Source organism: Amphiura filiformis, chromosome 13 (assembly GCF_039555335.1).
Source record: "Amphiura filiformis chromosome 13, Afil_fr2py, whole genome shotgun sequence".
In the NCBI taxonomy this organism is placed as follows: domain Eukaryota; kingdom Metazoa; phylum Echinodermata; class Ophiuroidea; order Amphilepidida; family Amphiuridae; genus Amphiura; species Amphiura filiformis.
This window is the reverse complement of record NC_092640.1, coordinates 57,923,822-57,942,845: the sequence shown is the minus strand read 5'-3', so window position 1 is coordinate 57,942,845 and position 19,024 is coordinate 57,923,822. Positions and strand designations below refer to the sequence as shown.

At 37.0% G+C, this 19,024-nt stretch overlaps 1 protein-coding gene across 1 annotated transcript in view; it reads right to left on the bottom strand.

Annotated features, from left to right (window-relative positions):
* Positions 1-3,722: 3,722 nt before the first annotated feature.
* The window catches only part of LOC140167784 (uncharacterized), a 36,915-nt gene continuing 21,613 nt past the window's right edge, over positions 3,723-19,024 (bottom strand). The window contains exons 10-12 of the mRNA XM_072191077.1: positions 17,453-17,544; positions 7,809-7,875; positions 3,723-4,173 (exon numbers count right to left, since the gene is read on the bottom strand). Of these exons, the coding sequence (XP_072047178.1) occupies positions 4,151-4,173; positions 7,809-7,875; positions 17,453-17,544 (182 nt within the window). The 3' untranslated portion in view covers positions 3,723-4,150. The remainder of the gene's footprint in view (positions 4,174-7,808; positions 7,876-17,452; positions 17,545-19,024) is intronic.

Here is a 19,024-nt window from a genome sequence, read left to right as displayed (position 1 = left end):
TGACCGCCCCTGTGTAACAACACCAAGCTTTGAAAACTAGTTATTGAATTTTGAATAAAACCATTTAAAATTGCTACTATAACATTCACATCTAATGAAATAGGCTCACAACAAAACCCACAAAAACAAACAAACACACAATAGCAATTACCTTGAATCAAATGATTTTATTCACATATTAATTAAAGGAGTTTACAAACAACCTTTAAAGGGCAATTATTTCATTGCGCAAAAAAATAACACTACTATGAGATTATAAATATAGCTTCTGTACATATTATATAATTATTTAAACAATTGAAATAGTTGGCTTAGCTCGAGATATTGTATTAGATTGTCTCAGCTTCCTGTGTGCAAAGATTTTAAAATTTGCATATTATTAACACAATATTTACTTCTTTTTTTCTAAATCGTCAGGAATTACTTTAAAATTTAAAAAAAAAAGTGGGCCAAAATGTAATTAAACAAGAAATGAAAGAAATACTGGTAACCGTTCAGCACATAAATACTTTGCACAAAGGAACTTTGCTAAATATTATAATCTGTTATTGCATGTTGGCTACACAGTGAATTAATATGTAAATGAGCTCATAATCATTGATATTCATAAGTATGCAAATAACTTGACACAACACTATGCGGTACATAAGGTCACCATACTCTATCATCCTACCAAAATGGGTGACCTCCATTTCAAATCCATCTCGCCCAATAATCATTTTGTTTTGCTGCCCATTTTGCTGCTGCCACCCAATGACCTCCTTTTAAAGGCCCATTCAGTGATTTGCTCATCTGGGCGATGGTAAAAATTATCAAAATTCAGATTTTGGTAGATTTGTTACTGTCATAGATGTGCTAACATAGCCTGTAAGTAGTTCAGCCGAAAGCCATGTATGAAAGACAAAATCAGACATTTTATACATAATTCTGTAATTTATATACTGATAGTATATAAATAAGCTGCATGTATTTTGGCAACTTTGTCAATAATGCTGTTTCCTTGGTTTTTTTTTATTTGCCACATTAATGTCATTAAATAAAAACTATTTCACCCTCTCCTTTTCATATGCCAACTTTGAGTGACTCCACCAATTTTGACTAAAATGTGATGCAAGCACGGCAAACAGGAGATTTTGCATAATTTATCGCTCGGATGAGTTACTGGCATATCAGCCATTTTTGACAAAATGAGATAATATAAATAAAAATTCCTTTAAAAAAGGAATGTGGCGCCCAATGTGAACTTGGACGTGATATGGTGAATTCCATGGTGTGTAGATTTGGTATTATAATGATTTTTCTAGGGAAGAGTAGAAGATGATCAAATGCAAGAGAAATGTGTCTGATGGGGAAGGTGTTCTGACAATCCAAATATAAACTTAGTCCACCTCAAATGACCTGTAACAATTTGTGATTGACATTACTTAATTCACCTCGGATGACTTTGATCTGACATTCAACATTTTCGCCCTTACACCAATCATATCCATAACAATTTAACTCTTGCAACTTCCTGTCAACTCTCTAATTTAAAACTCTAAATTTCTGTCTGTTTGCCTTTTCTAGTCTTGTACCATTTATAGTACACTACAGTTTGTTACAATTATTAAGATAAGCAAACATTGCTGGGTAGATAACAGGATTTAGTTATTTACTTAATCCAATCATGGAGGTAGTAGCTACAACCTTGGCGAAAAATGTTGCCACACCTGAGCGTTAATTGGCCAACATCCTTCCCCGCTCCCCTATTGCAATGTTGATTTGGACAAAATCGTCATCATTTCTACATTACAGTCTCCCAACATTGGAAAATGGGGGGTGGGAAGGGGCAAGTGTAATCTGAATGTGCATTTGCAACTATTATACAAAATAATACGGAACTATCACATATTTAGCTTCGATTGCGTGCTTTTAACACCAGAACGTGCTGGTGTGGCCCTGGTGTGGCAACGAATTTCCGCCAGAGTTGTAGTACTACCTCCATGATCCAATCATGGCAATAACGTCAATTTTGGTCTTCAGTGTTTTAAAATACAACAATGTAGAACATGTATAATTAATATGCCGTGTTGTTTGCATACAGTTTGCCGCCCAATTGTGCCACCATATTGCAACTTTGGCAATAACCGCTATATAGATTCTATGGTAATTAGCAAACAAAAGCCATCAGTTTAATTGATCTTATCACTATGGACCACAAGAGTCTCATCCCAATGGCATAGTCCAATAACCTCAATTACATAATCATAGTGCAAAATTTGACCTCAAGTTGCAGAGTATGAGTTTGTGTACCCAAATTTTCAAAGGATGAAAGTACAAATGTATTAGGGCTTAAGAACTGTTCCCATGATAGATGAGCATGTTGTGGATCCTAGTGTATGGTCAAATGTCACCGTCTATCAGGTTCTAAGGCACACGGTAAACTGGTTGAACCCATACAAAGGTCAGGATTTATTTGGTGTTTTTATAAATCCTAATTTTGTATTTTAAACACAGAATATACGCTCACCATTTTATCCCGTGCATATCAGAAAACAATAATAAAATAAAATCCAAGCAAATTGTGGTTTTATTTCTGAGCTGGGCATAATTTTAGCAAAACAATTGCGAAGTCAATCTAGCAAGAGTGAAATTAGAAGCTTTTCACAAAGTCATGCCTATATTTTGGCGCCTCCGTAGAGGGCGCCAAAAAAGGAAAATCTGTTCCAACTGACCAGCAGGGAACCAAAGTGTGGATCCAAAAGGATACAACATGACATTGTCACGCTAGCAACGGATAAAATTAAAAACGGGAAAATGAGATGCAACATCCAATAGGGGAATAAACACAAAAGGTATAAACAAAGTTAAAAAACTGACATTTCAAAAAGACAAAACTTTTCTTTTTCAAGGAATACAATTAGAGACCAGCTCTCAGTAAACAACTAGTAGAGACCAGCTCTAATCATAAAAAGAAAGGGAACTCTCAATGCAGTGGCTTTTTATGACAAACAGGTAGAAGTTAAGTTGCAAAAACTTCAAATTTATGCAATTATCTCAAAATGGTCTTTTTCGTGATACACCATGTCATCGGCGAAATGGTGTCCTAAATAGATGTGCCCCACCTTAACCTGACAAAAATTAACCATTTCATTCCCAGGGGACAAATAGAATTATTACACCCCTCTGAATGAAGATTCACATTTACATGTAGGTTATGATGTAACTATGAGCAGGCCTGGATTTAAGATATATAACACCTTTGTATGTTGTATAGGCTACCCAGTAAATTTTACAGAAAACACCTCAATAAGGTATAAAACATTTTCATAGCATTCAAAAACATTTTTGAAAACTTACTGCAAAACATTCTAACATGTTATTTAAAGCCATATTATAACATTTGCTGAGGAGAACGCCCTCAAATTTTTTTAAATTCTGGTATTACACGATTGTAATGTACTTTAGTCAATAAAATACTCTGCAAAAATCAAGACTTTAGGTGCTGTAGTTTTGTCAAAATCCGAGATTTTGAATAAAATGATGGAACCGGCGTTTTATTATTACGATGGAAATATTCACAGTTACGATGGAAATATTATTACGATGGAAATATAGTCGAACACGTATGCACATATAAAAAAATATTTTTCATAAATACCTTGTCACAACATTTTTTAAATGTCATTGTAGTGTTTTCTCATATTAAACATTTTGAAAACATTTTCACGACATTATATTATCCAACATTTAAATGTAATTACCAAAACCTAAACATGTTAATAATGTGGCGGAAACTATCTGGTAGCTAGCGTCTAAGGCAACTTGTGGCGGAGTGTGCGGCCAATCTGTACAGTCTTCAGAATACCTGGTCACACTAATAAAGTCAGACATGGAATCGGATCTATGTTATGTTCTTATCATTTATTGGGAGTTATGGGCAGATCCAAGTGATCGGATTCCAGAGCGGTAGTAGTGGAATTGATGCAGAGAGAGAGGTATAACCAACCTCGACAGTCTCAGGGTACGAAAGAGCCCCAAATGATCAGCGCATCGGTTTATATACCCTGATATCATCTCTTGTCTGAATCTATTTCCGTTACAATAACAATTTATAAAACATTTTTGTGTCTGCTGGGTATGCATCATTTTCAATCCTCCTCCCAAGGTCTTACTTCCATGGCTGGAGTACACCTGCAGAATTAATTAAAGAAAAAGAAAGAAATGAAGAAACAAAATATATATGATTTATTGGATGAACTAGACCTCCAAAACGGGGTGTTTTATTGAATCTCCTTTTCAGTAGTGCAAGGTGTGAGTATAAACTATCGTCAGTAGATAGCAAGGTGTGAGTATAAACTATCTTCAGTAGATAGCAAGGTGTGAGTATAGACTATCTTCAGTAGATAGCAAGGTGTGAGTACAAAACTATCTTCAGTAGCTAGCAATGTGTGAGTACACAACTATCTTCAGTAGATAGCAAGGTATGAGTGTAAAACTATCTTCACTAGATAGCAAAGTGTGAGTATATAACTATCTTCAGTAGATAGCAAAATGTAAAACTATCTTCAGTAGACAGCAAGCTGTGAGTATAAAACTATCTTCAATAGATAGCAAAGTGTGAGTATAAAACTATCTTCAGTAGATAGCAAGGTGAGTATAAAAATATATTTAGTAGATAGCAAGGTGTGAGTATAAAATTATCTTCAGTAGATAGCAAAATGTGAGTATAAAACTATCTTCAGTAGATAGCAAAATGTGAGTATAAAACTAGTAGATAGCAAGGTGTGAGTATAAAACTATCTTCAGTAGATAGCAAGGTGTGAGTATAAAACTATCTTTAGTAGATAGCAAAGTGCGAGTATGAAACTATCTTCAGTAGATAGCAAGGTGTGAGTATAAAACTATCTTTAGTAGATAGCAAGGTGTGAGTATAAAACTATCTTCCGTAGATAGCAAAGTGTGAGTATACAGGGTGTAACAATAAACTTTATACAATTGCATTTTGACTTCTCAGGAAAAAACTAAAAGAGTTACGGCACAAATGATATATGCAATAGAATCAGTAATATCTTGGCTAAAAGAAGACGTTTAGTTGGTTTCTTTACTAGCTTGGGTTCAAAAGTTATGCCCGATTAATCAAATCGTCCAGAAAACGTGTTGGGCCACTTTTGCCATGTTTGCGTATATCAAGTCTGAACCGTGTAGATATGCGTATCGTGCATTAAACATCAAAGAACTGACACAAAAAAATTATAAGTGGCGTTTCTTTATATAATTAACATGAACTTAATAATAATAATGATATTTCTTTAAAATCTATAAATGAAGTCATGAAATTTCTTTCAAATTATCTTATAACTAAAGTAATTTCTCATATCTCCGAGATATCATTGGTAAAACTGAAAACAGTTTTTGCATTCAAAGTACAAAACAATAAAATTTTGAAATTGAGTTCAGCTGGGCTTTAGTTGTTCTGGGGCGACCACTAATGCAAGCATTCCTGTTAACAAATTCTACATACTTCTCATACAAATATATAATTGTATGCCTTGATGGAAGACGTGAGTTTGGAAAATGAGCTATAAACAATTTTATGGTTTCTGCTTGACTCCATGTGCTACCGAATGTCACAACCATAAAAATATGCTCTTCCAACGTGAATTTGGGTTGAAGGTGTTGAGTTGCAGCCACGATTTCTAGTAAATGAGGTTGTTATGTCAGTGCTTAGATGTGACTTTCAAAAACTCAAGGAGATATTCTATTATGTAATCATTTCTACCACTTCGAATACCCCATTGTTTAAAACTACCAATCATAAGAGGACCGTCCAACTGGTCCATGGTTCAACTCTATTCAGTCACTTTTGTAACACTTAGACAAAAGTGGCCCAAGTGGTTTTAAGACTAGGTTACATAATTGGCCATGTCATCACTTGTATATCATCGATGTTATTAGAACAAAGCTTATCTGGTGGGTAAAGAAATTATCTTGATAGACATATAAATATAAAACCAAAATATATGCGGCATACTTGTGTCATTCTATTTTTAAAATTGTACAAATTTTATTGTTACACCCTGTAATACTATCTTCAGTAGATAGCAAGGTGTGAATATAAAACTATCTTCAGTAGATAGCAAAGTGTGAGTATAAAACTATCTTTAGTAGATAGCAAAGTGTGAGTATGAAACTATCTTCAGTAGATAGCAAAGTGTGAGTATAAAACTATCTTTAGTAGATAGCAAGGTGTGAGTATAAAATTATCTTCAGTAGATAGCAAATTGTGAGTATAAAACTATCTTCAGTAGATAGCAAAGTGTGAGTATCAAACTATCTTTAGTAGATATCAAGGTGTGAGTGTAAATCTTCAGTAGATAGCAAGGTGTGAGTATAAAACTATCTTCAGTAGAGATAGCAAGGTGTGAGCATAAAACTATCTTCAGTAGATAGCAAAGTGTGAGTATAAAACTATCTTCAGTAGATAGCAAGGTGTGAGTATAAAACTATCTTCAGTAGATAGCAAGGTGTGAGTATAAAACTATCTATAGTAGATAGCAAGGTGTGAGCATAAAACTATCTTCAGTAGATAGCAAGGTGTGAGTATAAAACTATCTTTAGTAGATAGCAAGGTGTGAGTATAAAATTATCTTCAGTAGATAGCAAAGTGTGAGTATAAAACTATCTTCAGCAGATAGCAAAGTGTGAAGTATCTTCAGTAGATAGCAAAGTGTGAGCATAAAACTATCTTCAGTAGATAGCAAGGTGTGAGTATAAAACTATCTTTAGTAGATAGCAAGGTGTGAGTATAAAATTATCTTCAGTAGATAGCAAAGTGTGAGTATAAAACTATCTTCAGCAGATAGCAAAGTGTGAAGTATCTTCAGTAGATAGCAAAGTGTGAGTATAAAACTATCTTCAGCAGATAGCAAGGTGTGAAGTATCTTCAGTAGATAGCAAAGTGTGAGTATAAAACTATCTTCAGCAGATAGCAAGGTGTGAAGTATCTTCAGTAGATAGCAAGGTGTGAGTACAAAACCAAAACTATCTTCAGTAGATAGCAAGGTGAGAGTATAAAACTATCTTCAGCAGATAGCAAAGTGTGAAGTATCTTCAGCAGATACCGGTAGTCACATGTACATGAGTAGAAAGCCAATTTTAGCATTATACATTCAGGTAAAATATCTTCATAACCCCATTGTGGTCACCCCACACGCTTTGACATAGGTCAATCTTGTGTCATATGCATATTCCCCAAGTTATTCTAATACACAGTGCTTGATTTATTTATATACAATAATGTGTCAACAGGCCAGCGCAATGCTAACTTCCAAATGGAATTTCCCCTGGTACTAAAAATACATCACTCATTATATGTGACATGATCAAGGGGAATGAGTCACATGTCGGCAAATTATTTCAATTAGAAGTTTTTTACATTATTTTCTGGCAGTTTACGAATGCTACATTATGATGCAAACCCCATCAAAATTGGACACCTGGTTACCGAGTTATGAGCAATTTATCAATGGCTAAAAATAATATAACACAAAAGAATTTGATGCAAGTTTTTACCAGTATCTCAAAAGCAATATAAGCAACATCCGACTCATTTCCCTTGATCATGTCACATATCTATACACGTAGTCCAAAGACCCAAGGTAAAAATGTGGGAACATAACAGTTACACTGAACCAGAAACTATGCCAAAATAATTGAAAACACAAAACCTGCAATAATGGTGCAACTACAGCAAAGCTACTTTTAGACTAGTGAACATTCAGACTGGTGGTCCTTTGGACAAGTGGGTGCCCAAGTATGATACTTACCAAGAGTGACTCCCACAATTATTAAAACTATTACCAGACACACACAGCATAGGAAGAACTTCCATATCTGGAAAATGAGAAGTAAAATGAGAATAACAATTTCTCCCTTTTAAACGGCCATTAATTTAAAATCAAAGTAGCTGGTCAGTTTGTGGCTAAAATTTCTCGTTCAGCTTGTGCTGTTTCAAAATTAATTCTCGCTTCACTTGAAATGGAGTCTAAACTGCGTGAATGATTCAGTTTTCAGACACTGTTCTTCCCTATGATCTCCACAGCAGGAGTGGACAACCGACTTTCTTTTATTCAGATGGGCATGAGAGTGCTGACACCCCACCCCATGGCTATAATGGATCATAGTATGGTTTTGGACAGGTTATACACACAGCAAACACAGTTACCCTTATTGGCACCAGTTTTTGCCTACACTGGGATGGAACCCAGGACTTCTGGTACCAGACAGTCACAAACATCAACCACTGTGCCACACTTGATGAAAGGATGCAACTTTTCTATCCTATACATCTGTTTAAGTCCTCCTTTTCAGTCTACTTGTTTAGATGAAATTGGATAATTCTAATTAATGTTGGACTTTTCCAAAAAGCGCAGCCTATAATATAAATCTATCTGAAGCTGTCCAGCATGATAATTAAGTTGTACACCTGTGATTATAAATCAATAATAAATTTATCCTGATATATATTTCTTATTATACCATATACTCACCAAAGTCCAGGGCCGTTCCTAGGGATTTTGCCGCCCTAGGCAAAGCCTCTCCCTGCCGCCCCACCGAAGCATACCAAACAAGAAATGTCTTTAAAAAAAGACAATGCCTCCAAGATACCAGTGGGCAGCTTTTGTTATTAGTTAAGGAGACACTTATAATGCTAGCTTTAAGGGATGGGTTTATATGTGTGTAAATGGAGGAGAAATGGGAGGATTTTGGCATGTTTGCTGTGATTGTTTGCCTAGCAATATTGATCACAAGTACACAATTGATGGTGCATATCAAGGACCAAACTCTATAGTTTTATATTTGAGCACGATCACTTCTGTAAGGTCATGGGAAATTATGTAAATCGGCTTTTATATTTGATGTTGCATATCGGCTCACACACTTTTTTTTTGTACCCAGTATTTCACAAAGTCCCTGTACTCTGATGACCCTATGACCTTTTGCTGGTATGTTGAGCCCTTTAAACAATTAATTATAGTACTTACCTCCTACTTTAGGAACATGCATATGCCTTAATGTATGTCGACCATGTCAACAACCCAGTGTAGTTTTACATGGTTGGAAAAGTCTATTTCCTTTCGCTATTTTGCCAATCATAATTCATAAATTGTCCAACTTTTTTGACTTAAAAGAGTTTTGCAACTATTCCGCCAGCAAGGAAACACAAATTTATGTGTATCCAATGCGTCCTTTACGTTTAAATAGTTCAGTTTATTGTCAAGTTGTGCCTCTATACGCCATATTTACGGAATTGATGATACGAGCTGATACGGAATTTTTGAACCCAAATTTCTTGAAATATACATTACCTTTTTAACTTCTCGTCACGAAATTGGATTCATAAAAAGGTCAAATACAAGCCTTCCATTATGGCTGGTATCATCATCTCGATTGGTGTCTTGTGTTAGTATTATTCCATATTTTGCTGGTAGAAGTTCAATGAAACCCTCCATAATTCACGACTTCTGTCACTTGTGTTATAAACTCGATGTGTTTACTATATTGTCGCTCGGGTCCGCGACTAATCGCAGGGACCGGTCTATCATTAGCTATTCTATACACTTTTCAATAGCCTTATTGTGACGTGTGGGAGTTTTAAAAGCCGAGCCATGAACAAAATATAATGCGAGCACCCGGGGGGGGCATCAACTTTAGAGGTGACGGTATGTGCCTGTCAATATATGCCCCTCTTTTGAAGCCGACTATACCCGATGACCAGGCACCTTCAGTTTTCAAAATATTATACCCAATGAATGACCCCTTTTCTTTTTTTTTGTACATATGACCCTTTTTTTTTATTAAAAAAACTTAATGTTGTGTACTGATATGCGCCTACTTCGCGACGCTTGTAGGCACATATACCCATCAATTCTAAAGTTGAGTGCCCGGGGCGAGAGCGCATACTGCGGGCCAATGAACAATGAGATAGTGGCTTTTCTGATATAGCTTTGAGGAACTGTTGAAGTATAAATCAGCCAACGAGTAGGTGTGTCCAAATTGCACATCTTGAATTGAGACCAAGACATGCTGTTATTTCAATTGTTATACCGTTCCGGTTGGTTTATTACCTACCATTGCCTACGAGATGCAGTTCTAAGGTGACAGAGGGACAGGTCTGCAATTCGATTCCACAACCATTCATACCTTTCATCTGTTTTATTGTATTATCGTGCGAATTGCTCCGTGGTACCTTACGGGTACCTGAATTTTATTTGAATGAAGATGACTCTGTCATGCTCGACGTCATATTGCATAATTTCTATACAGTATAGAGGCCTTGCATGCGACGTATCATCCCGTAAATATGGCGGACTACTCAAATGCATTCAACAAAAGCATGATTGCAATCTACCGTGACAGTTCGTCTCACACACATAATCCTGCACTACGATCAAGTAGGTTGATGACAACATTTGATTGAATGGACTGCACTCCGCCATAACTACGGTGAAGGACACCGGTTGAAAACCTTTGTTTGGAGCCAATCAATAATTTCATGCAGGGCCTCTATATGCAATAAACCAACCAGAACAGTATAACAATTGAAATAATAGGCAGTTCTAAGATAGGTTAAGAAGAATATAACGTCACAATTCTGTATTATTCTTCAAGGTTGTAACGTGTGTCTATGCTGTCATGTAGGCCTACCTGGCAACAGACACGCCCCCGGTACAAACAGATGAAATTTGTAGAATAGTGTGATTATGACAAAAAACATTAAAAAATGATACTTTGAGGTATTGTTTTTTTAATTTTTGTATGGCAGATCATACAGGCTGAGTCAAAAAGAAGTAAACTCATGTTTGAGGGGCTGTAACTCGAGATCTACAAGGAATCTACTAACAATGAAAATACCACTGGAAAGAGCGAATTTTACACGTCTAAATACCGTAACCACTCGGGTATAAGCCCACCCCCCTAGATAGCTGATTTCACTTCAAAAATGGGGGTGGGCTTATAACCGGGGAGGGGCTAGTACTTGAATTTAAAAATAAGAACAATCATCCCCATTTGCGTATGCCTGGTGTTAATGTACCAATATTTTCTATCATCTGTGTCAATTTTTTTAAATTATAAGTATGGAATGTTAATGATCAACTGATATTTTTTATACATGCTTTTAAAAGTGTTGTGAACTTTACAACTGGGCCTATACCCGAGTGCACCCTTGTTCCCAGAATGTTTTGAAAAATAGGGGGTGGGCTTATAGCCGAAGGTGGGCTTATACCCGAGTGGTTACGGTAAATAAAAGAATTGTTGCAATTGCTCACAGCAAACTAAAGTTATACTCATTTAAATACAACCACCCATTTTTGTAGCTGCACACGGCTGATTGATTTTCATCCATTTCAATGTCGACGAATCAGCAAAGTGTTAACAGGATTTATTGTTTAAAAGACAACTCTTGCTTTTAATTAATATTCAACAAAGTCCATGACGGTAATATAGTTTGTAGGGGTACCAATTCAAGTCTTTACGAACGATCCGGCAGAAGCTTGATTGGGGAATGTTGGGTAAAGGATTGAGCTGATCTTTGGTCTTGCTGTAACGCATGTCTAACTCTAGCAATGTTCACTTGTGATCTAGCAGTTCGTGGTCTGTCTGAAGCTTCCGGCAGTCTGTTCCTTAGTGTCCCATACACATTGAGCTTGTTCACATTCTTATAATACTGCTCATTTACATGAAACCCGGTTAGCTATAGGAAATTGGACACGAAAAAGACGCTGAACTTCAGTGGGACTCTTAACAGGGATTTTTCTCGACACGGACTTAAAAAAATCCACTTTTTTTCTTAAATTAAAAAAAGGGGAGAAAATGGAGAAAAAAATACATCTGCAAATTGCAACAGATTTTGATGATTTAGGCTACTAGGTCTAGAGTTCTGGCTATAAGACATAAGGTTCGGGTTTGAAATTATGATTTAGGGTTAGGGTTTAGATTTAGGGTTATGTCATAGAGTTAGAGTGTAGGGTTATGATTTAGGTTAGGGTTTAGATTTAGGGCTCAATGCTCTAGAGATAGGATTACACCCCCCTGTATAAAACATTGTTCCATGCATCTCACAGGTACATGTATGCATGGGTGCATATTGCCTGGCTATAGGGCTATATAAACAATGACATGTATCTGTGTGTTGACACTGCACGAAAAGGTGTGAAGTGGCTAGAGTTCATGTTGGCTATTACATAACAAAGCTAATACTGATATAATGGGAAAGTCAATGACTTTGAAATTTTTGTTGCAAATTTGCACTCATTTTTAAATAATTGTCACTCTGACTGTGTGTGTTTTTTGTTGTAAATCCACAGGCCTTTTGCCAATGACTGGTACGTCAATGTTTTCCGAGTCGTAACATTATGCGGCATGTTGAACCGTAAAATTGTGCGTATTTTCTACAGAATGACGAAGCACCTTTACACGAGTCGTAACATTACGCGGCATGTTGAACCGTAAAATTGTGCATATTTTCTACAGAATGACGCAGCACCTTTAAAGCGAAGTCGTAACATTACGCGGCATGTTAGACCGTAAAATTGCGCGCGTATTTTCTACAGAATGACGCAGCACCTTTAAAAGAGTCGTAACATTACACGGCATGTTGAACCGTAAAATTGTGCGTATTTTCTACAGAATGACGCAGCACCTTTGAACGAGTCGCAACATTACGCGGCATGTTGAGCCGTAAAATTGTGCGTGTTTTCTACAGAATGACGCAGCACCTTTTTTTGAGTCGCAACATTACGCGCGGCATGTTGAACCCTTAAATTGTGCGTATTTAGCAGATATGCTCATTATGCACTCGATTTCACATTGCTATGGCAAGCTATTATTCATCTAAATAACATTTATAAGGGGGGTCAGAAACCTATAAGCTTACCAAATATTTGTGTTCAGCCCTGTCATACCCCTACACGATCCTAGTTTATAATACTCACATGCCTATAGCAGACTTCCAAATGTCCGTAAATCCATCATGAACATGGAATTTAACAGGCTTTTATAATGGTTATCCTATCTGATATCACGTCCATGTTCATACACTTTGTCATGGAGCTGAATTCGGCAGCCGCGACCTCCACAACCGTATCAAAATAAATTTTGATTTTCCAACTGAAAAATATTATGTCAGTCTGATTGCAAATAATTATAATCATGCATTATATTTGAAAGCAAAACAAAATCACCAAAATGCAGATTGTGCTTCAATTCAATGAGTTTAAATTCTGCACTATACGAGTTGCACAATTTTGCATTTCCGGTGTGGAAGCTTGCCCATTTCCCCCCCCCCCCCCTTCACTTGCTTTTAATACGCTACGCACACCATTAAATTCTTTAGAGTAATTGCAAAGATTTGTGCCAAGTCTACATATTTTACAATAAGCAATGAACTTTTTAGACTGCGACAAGCCTGTTTTAGGCTGATTACATGTCTGTCCTTTAAAAATATAAACTTTTTTTCATTTTTTATATGATCAAAATAAATTGCAATTTTTAGGTAATTTTTATGTTTTGATTTCAAATCTGGAAATTTTTGAGTCCGTGTTGAAAATAAATTCTGTTTCTTAGTTTTATGATACTTCGTCGACAGAAACGTGCGCTCCCGTGCGGTAAATTGTGGTGCCATGTTGTCATTTGGCCCGTTTTATTATAAGGTAGTGCAATGAGGTAAAATTCATATTGAAAAGAGCCCTTTAATATGTAGGAATTATTGATCGAAACCACACCTGCCACAGAACTCTATTTGCATTTGAATATCGCCCCTTACCAATACATATAATAGGTAGGCCCCTACTTGGGAAGTGAAACCGTGTGCAGCTACAAAAATGGGTGGTTGTATTCAAATGAGTATAACTTGAGTTTGCTGTGAGCAATTGCAACAATTCTTTTTTGTATTTAGACGTGTAGCATTTGCTCGTTCCAGTGGTATTTTCATTTCTAGCAGATTCCTTACAGATCTCGAGTTACAGCCCTCAAACATGAGTTTACTTCTTTTTGACTCAGCCTGTACATACACATGTGCTGAGGTCAAAAAGGTAAAAATTTTGTTTTTGACCCCTGACTCACCTGTCATTCCAAACAACCCCTTAAGGTAACGCTATTGGATATAGATTTTTGTCTGATTGAAATATGTGAGCCCGTTCTCTCCTGATTACAAAACTGAAAATTTTATTTTAATCGGATATTCGGTTACCAAAATATGGCCTGTCAAAATGGCACGTAACCAAGAAGTTGGCAACAACTTTCATTTATTTTTGTTATGCAATGTTGTCAGGTAGGCCTTATTTTCTAATTATATATGCAAGAATTATACAAAGTAAAATGTTCAGATCGGCTACAAAATAAAATGGATGCCTTTGGCAAATTTCCATTTGCATAATTAATTAGGGCCCTAATCAACTTTTCTAATAAGTGGCCCTAATTAATTATGCAAATTGAAATTTGCCAAAACGCAACCGTAATTTTGTAGTATAGTGTGTGTTCTACCCATGTACCATGCCTCAGTACCATAGCTCTTTTAATTGTATCTGATTATCTGAAATCTTTACTTTGCATAATTCATGCATGAATTAGAAAATCATCTGGCAACTGGACTTGTCAAAAATATAGAAAATAAAAAGAAAGTTGTTGCCAATTTTTTCTTTTGGTTTCGCGCCATTTTGACAGGCCATATCTCAAGAACCGAATGTAATCTACAGGGCATTAGTTTTAACATACTATAGTATTATTTAAATAGAAAGAAAATCTAAATTTGTGCATTAGCCAATAGGGCCATGGTCACCTAAAGCCATCTTGCAATCTTGCAAATAATTCTGATGTATGAAATAAGACCTTCAAACTCTCAGATATGAAGAGTTCCAGATGCAGGCAGCCGTTTCTGTTTTTTAAATATAGGCCTAAGTTGTATCAAGAGTCATTTCTTGTGGATTTTTTGACTGAAAATTACGATTGTAACGTTTCAGAGTAACACATTTTTGTATCAGATTCTTTTATGCTTGTTTATTATATTTTGTATTCAGGACTAAAATAATATTAATATTAATATTATATTTAGGGGGAGTCTTTTCATAGGCCATTACTTTTTTTGTATGTGTAATTGAATAAAAAATCAAAAACATTATTGTTTTGTTTTCTTTCCTTCATTTGTGCTTTGTTTTGCATCGAAAGGGCCAATATCAACACCTTGTTTGTAAGAAGTATTGTGTGGGGAAAGATGATTCTTGCATTTTATTTTATAAACAAAAAGCAAATTTCTCAGTCATAGTTTTTCATGCATGCAAAAATATTGCAACAGTACTCAGTAGAATGTAAAAAACTGACATAGGCCTACATACCACCAACATGACCAACCACGTATGGGAATTGGGGAAGCAAATACTTTAGAACGAATTATTCCGAATTATATCAACGCAATAAAGTTGCAATACTTTACTACAGCAATGAAGCCGGCCATAGGCGCGGCTAGGCGTATCGTACCATACATTGCAAACATCATCATGATCATGACATGCCGTATGTACGTTGAACACGGCACTACAGCAGCACATACATCTCGTATGCAGAGAAATCAAATAGCTAGCCGGTCTTTTCAATCCCATCATTTCAACTATTATTATGATGTAGACACGCATGCACGATGATTGCGGCCTAGTCGAGCCTAGCATGCATGCCAGTCGGCCTGCTGACTCACCGCGTATTAAATGGCACAAAAATACCTCAATTTTGCACAAAACAATCCATGATGTCAAATTATCACATCCAAAGTGTCGCCATGAACGTCAGCTTCAACTTCTCCAGCCAAAATTTTTCCATTGATAATCAGATTTCATGTAGGCCTAATCATGAAATTAAACCTTGTTTGATGTGTATTCCCATTGTCACAGCATAACTGTTTTCCATCTTGCCTTCAACGATAAAGCTGCTGATGAGCGCTGAGGCTACAACCTATAATTAAAGACCGAATTAAAAAAAGACTAGTTTGCATCTGACGTCATGACAAAGGCGTGCCGTGATTGGTTGCTGGTTGACGGGACGGTATACGCAAGCTAGTCTTTTTAATTCGGTCTTCAATTATACAACATATGAGTTTGAAAAAATTCTAATGCATAATTCATGAACTTGATAGACCCGCACCATTGGCGCCACGTGCTAGGTGTTTCTAGAATCCCTATAGAATAAGATTAATTTTAATGCTAATTTATTGCACATGCTGAGGAAGCGTGATTATCTTTTTGAACATTCGGAAATGGCGATAGGCGAATTTATGTATGGCGCAGAGAGGTGGGGGATATATATTGGGCTCTCGATATTGGGCGGAAATTAGAGTACTTGTCAGAATATAAATTTGTACAATCGGCCTACATGCCGCGCAATGTGCGGCATTTTAGGTGTCAATTTCAAATCAAACTACCTCCTGGCGGAGGCAGAAAAAGTGTTAAAGGTGGTTACCCCCTTGAAAACTGGTCAATTTTGACCTATTTGTATACTGCCCACCAGTGGCGCAGTTAGGGCTTGTGACGCCCCCTCACCCCGATTCTTGAAACTATTGTGAAAATTTCCACAAATAGGGCCTACCACTAATAAATTTTGCCTGTAATTAATTATTAATTATCTTTAAAATGATTTTCAAGTGGAATGCGCGAAAATTTTGACTTTCATCGCTTGGAGGGGCGTAGAATCGATGCTGAATTGGTCAATTGATTCATTTTAAATAGGGTCTACCACAAATAAATTTTGGCTGTAATTAATTGTTGATTGATCTTTAATATGATTTTGTAGTGAAATGCGCGCGAGGCGCGCGAAAATTTTGACTTTCATCGCTTGGAGGGGCGCAGAATCGATACTGAATTGGTCAATTGATTCATTTTAAATAGGGTCTACCACAAATAAATTTTGGCTGTAATTAATTATTGTTAATTGATCTTTAAAATGATTTTGTAGTGAAATGCGTGCGAATCGCGCGAAAATTTTGACTTTCATCGCTTGGAGGGGCGCAGAATCGATACTGAATTGGTCAATTGATTCATTTTGAATAGGGTCTACCACAAATAAAGTTTGGCTGTAATTAATTATTGTTAATTGATCTTTAAAATGATTTTGTAGTGAAATGCGCGCGAAGCGTGCGAAAATTTTGACTTTCATCGCTTGGAGGGGTGCAGAATCGATACTGAATTGGTCAATTCGGCGCCCCCTAAGGATGGTGCCCCACCTGCCCCCTCCCCCATCGCTGTATACGTCACTGCTGCCCACGACCGCTTTCCTTCTTTTCTGTATTTTTTATCCCTCCCATTTTTTCTTTTTATCCGCCCTCATTTTTTCTTCCTTTTTCTTTCTCCATTCCCGTTTTTTTCTTCCTTTTTTCGCCCCCTTTTTTGCGCCCCTCTGCGTTCGCCGCCCTAGGCGACCGCCTTACCTGGCCTAATGGTCGGAACGGCCCTGCCAAAGTAGCTGGTAACGGTTCTGTATTACACACGTCTTCTGTAATAACTGAATTACACACGTCTTCTGTAAATAATATTAGAAATAATAGTAATAGTTACCCACAAGGATCGCAAATACTGGATGTGGGCCTCAAGAGACAGAAGCTCAGTGGCATCCCCAATTGGGGATAAGCGGACCAGCTAGGATTTTCTATCCTACATAAATCAACATATCTTTGGATGTATATGCTTAAACAAGATGGGATGAAAACATTCAAGTTGGGTTGGGTAAGCAAAGAGAGCCCTTATATAATATTTTGTCTCTTGATTGTAACATTGTTTGAGATACAACCTGTATTGTAGGCCTATGACAACTGAAATGGAGGAAATGGTCATGAGAAACCGGGATGTCCGCGCATCTTCTAATCGGGATGATCACGCACCTCCTATGTAACTTACATAGAAGGTGACCTGGGTGTTCATGCACCTCCTATGTAGGTTACATAGAAGGTGACCTGGGTGTCCATGCACCTCCTATGTAGGTTACATAGAAGGTGACCTGGGTGTCCACGCACCTCCTATGTAAGTTACATAGGAGGTGACCTGGGTGTCCACGCACCTCCTATGTAGGTTACATAGAAGGTGACCTGGGTGTCCATGCACCTCCTATGTAGGTTACATAGAAGGTGACCTGGGTGTCCACGCACCTCCTATGTAGGTTACATAGAAGGTGACCTGGGTGTCCACGCACCTCCTATGTAGGTTACATAGAAGGTGACCTGGGTGTCCACGCACCTCCTATGTAGGTTACATAGAAGGTGACCTGGGCGTCCATGCACCTCCTATGTAGGTTACATAGAAGGTGACCTGCAATCTTGTGCGAAAATCGTTGGGACAGATGATGTTTGAAAGATCAAATTCCTGTGAATTGAACATGACGCTGAAAATACATGATAGGTTTCATAGGTCATGTTATGTATTTGTTTGCTCCTCTCCCCCTCGCCCCCGAAACAATGTTGGAGCACAGATTGACCTCAACCACTTTCCACTATTTTTCACCATTCAACATTGAATAAGGGGAGCGGGGATGCGTGAAATAAACAAACTGTCCTAATATTGATAACGTGAATTTGCATACATCTTTATATTAAAAATAAAAGGATTGACAAGTTTATAAAACCGTGTATATAAAAAGATGGCAAATTTATTAATCTATTCATAGCTGAAAGAATGATCAAAATCGAACAACGCATTTAGGAGATATGGTCATATTTATGATGTTGTACTTCAACATTTAATAAGGGGAGTGGGGATGCGTAAAATCAACAAACTGTCCCAAGCTTTTCGAGCGGGATTGTGGGTGTCCACGCACCTCCTACGTAGGTGCGTTAGAAGGTGACCTGGGTGTCCATGCATCCTATGTAGGTTACATATAGGAGGTGACCTGGATGTCCACGCACACGTAAACTAAATAGGAGGGGCTATGTAGAGAGCTTATCGTCTAGCAGGATATATTACATTAAAAGGAAAGACTGCATTCATGGGGCATTCTTGCTGACTATAGG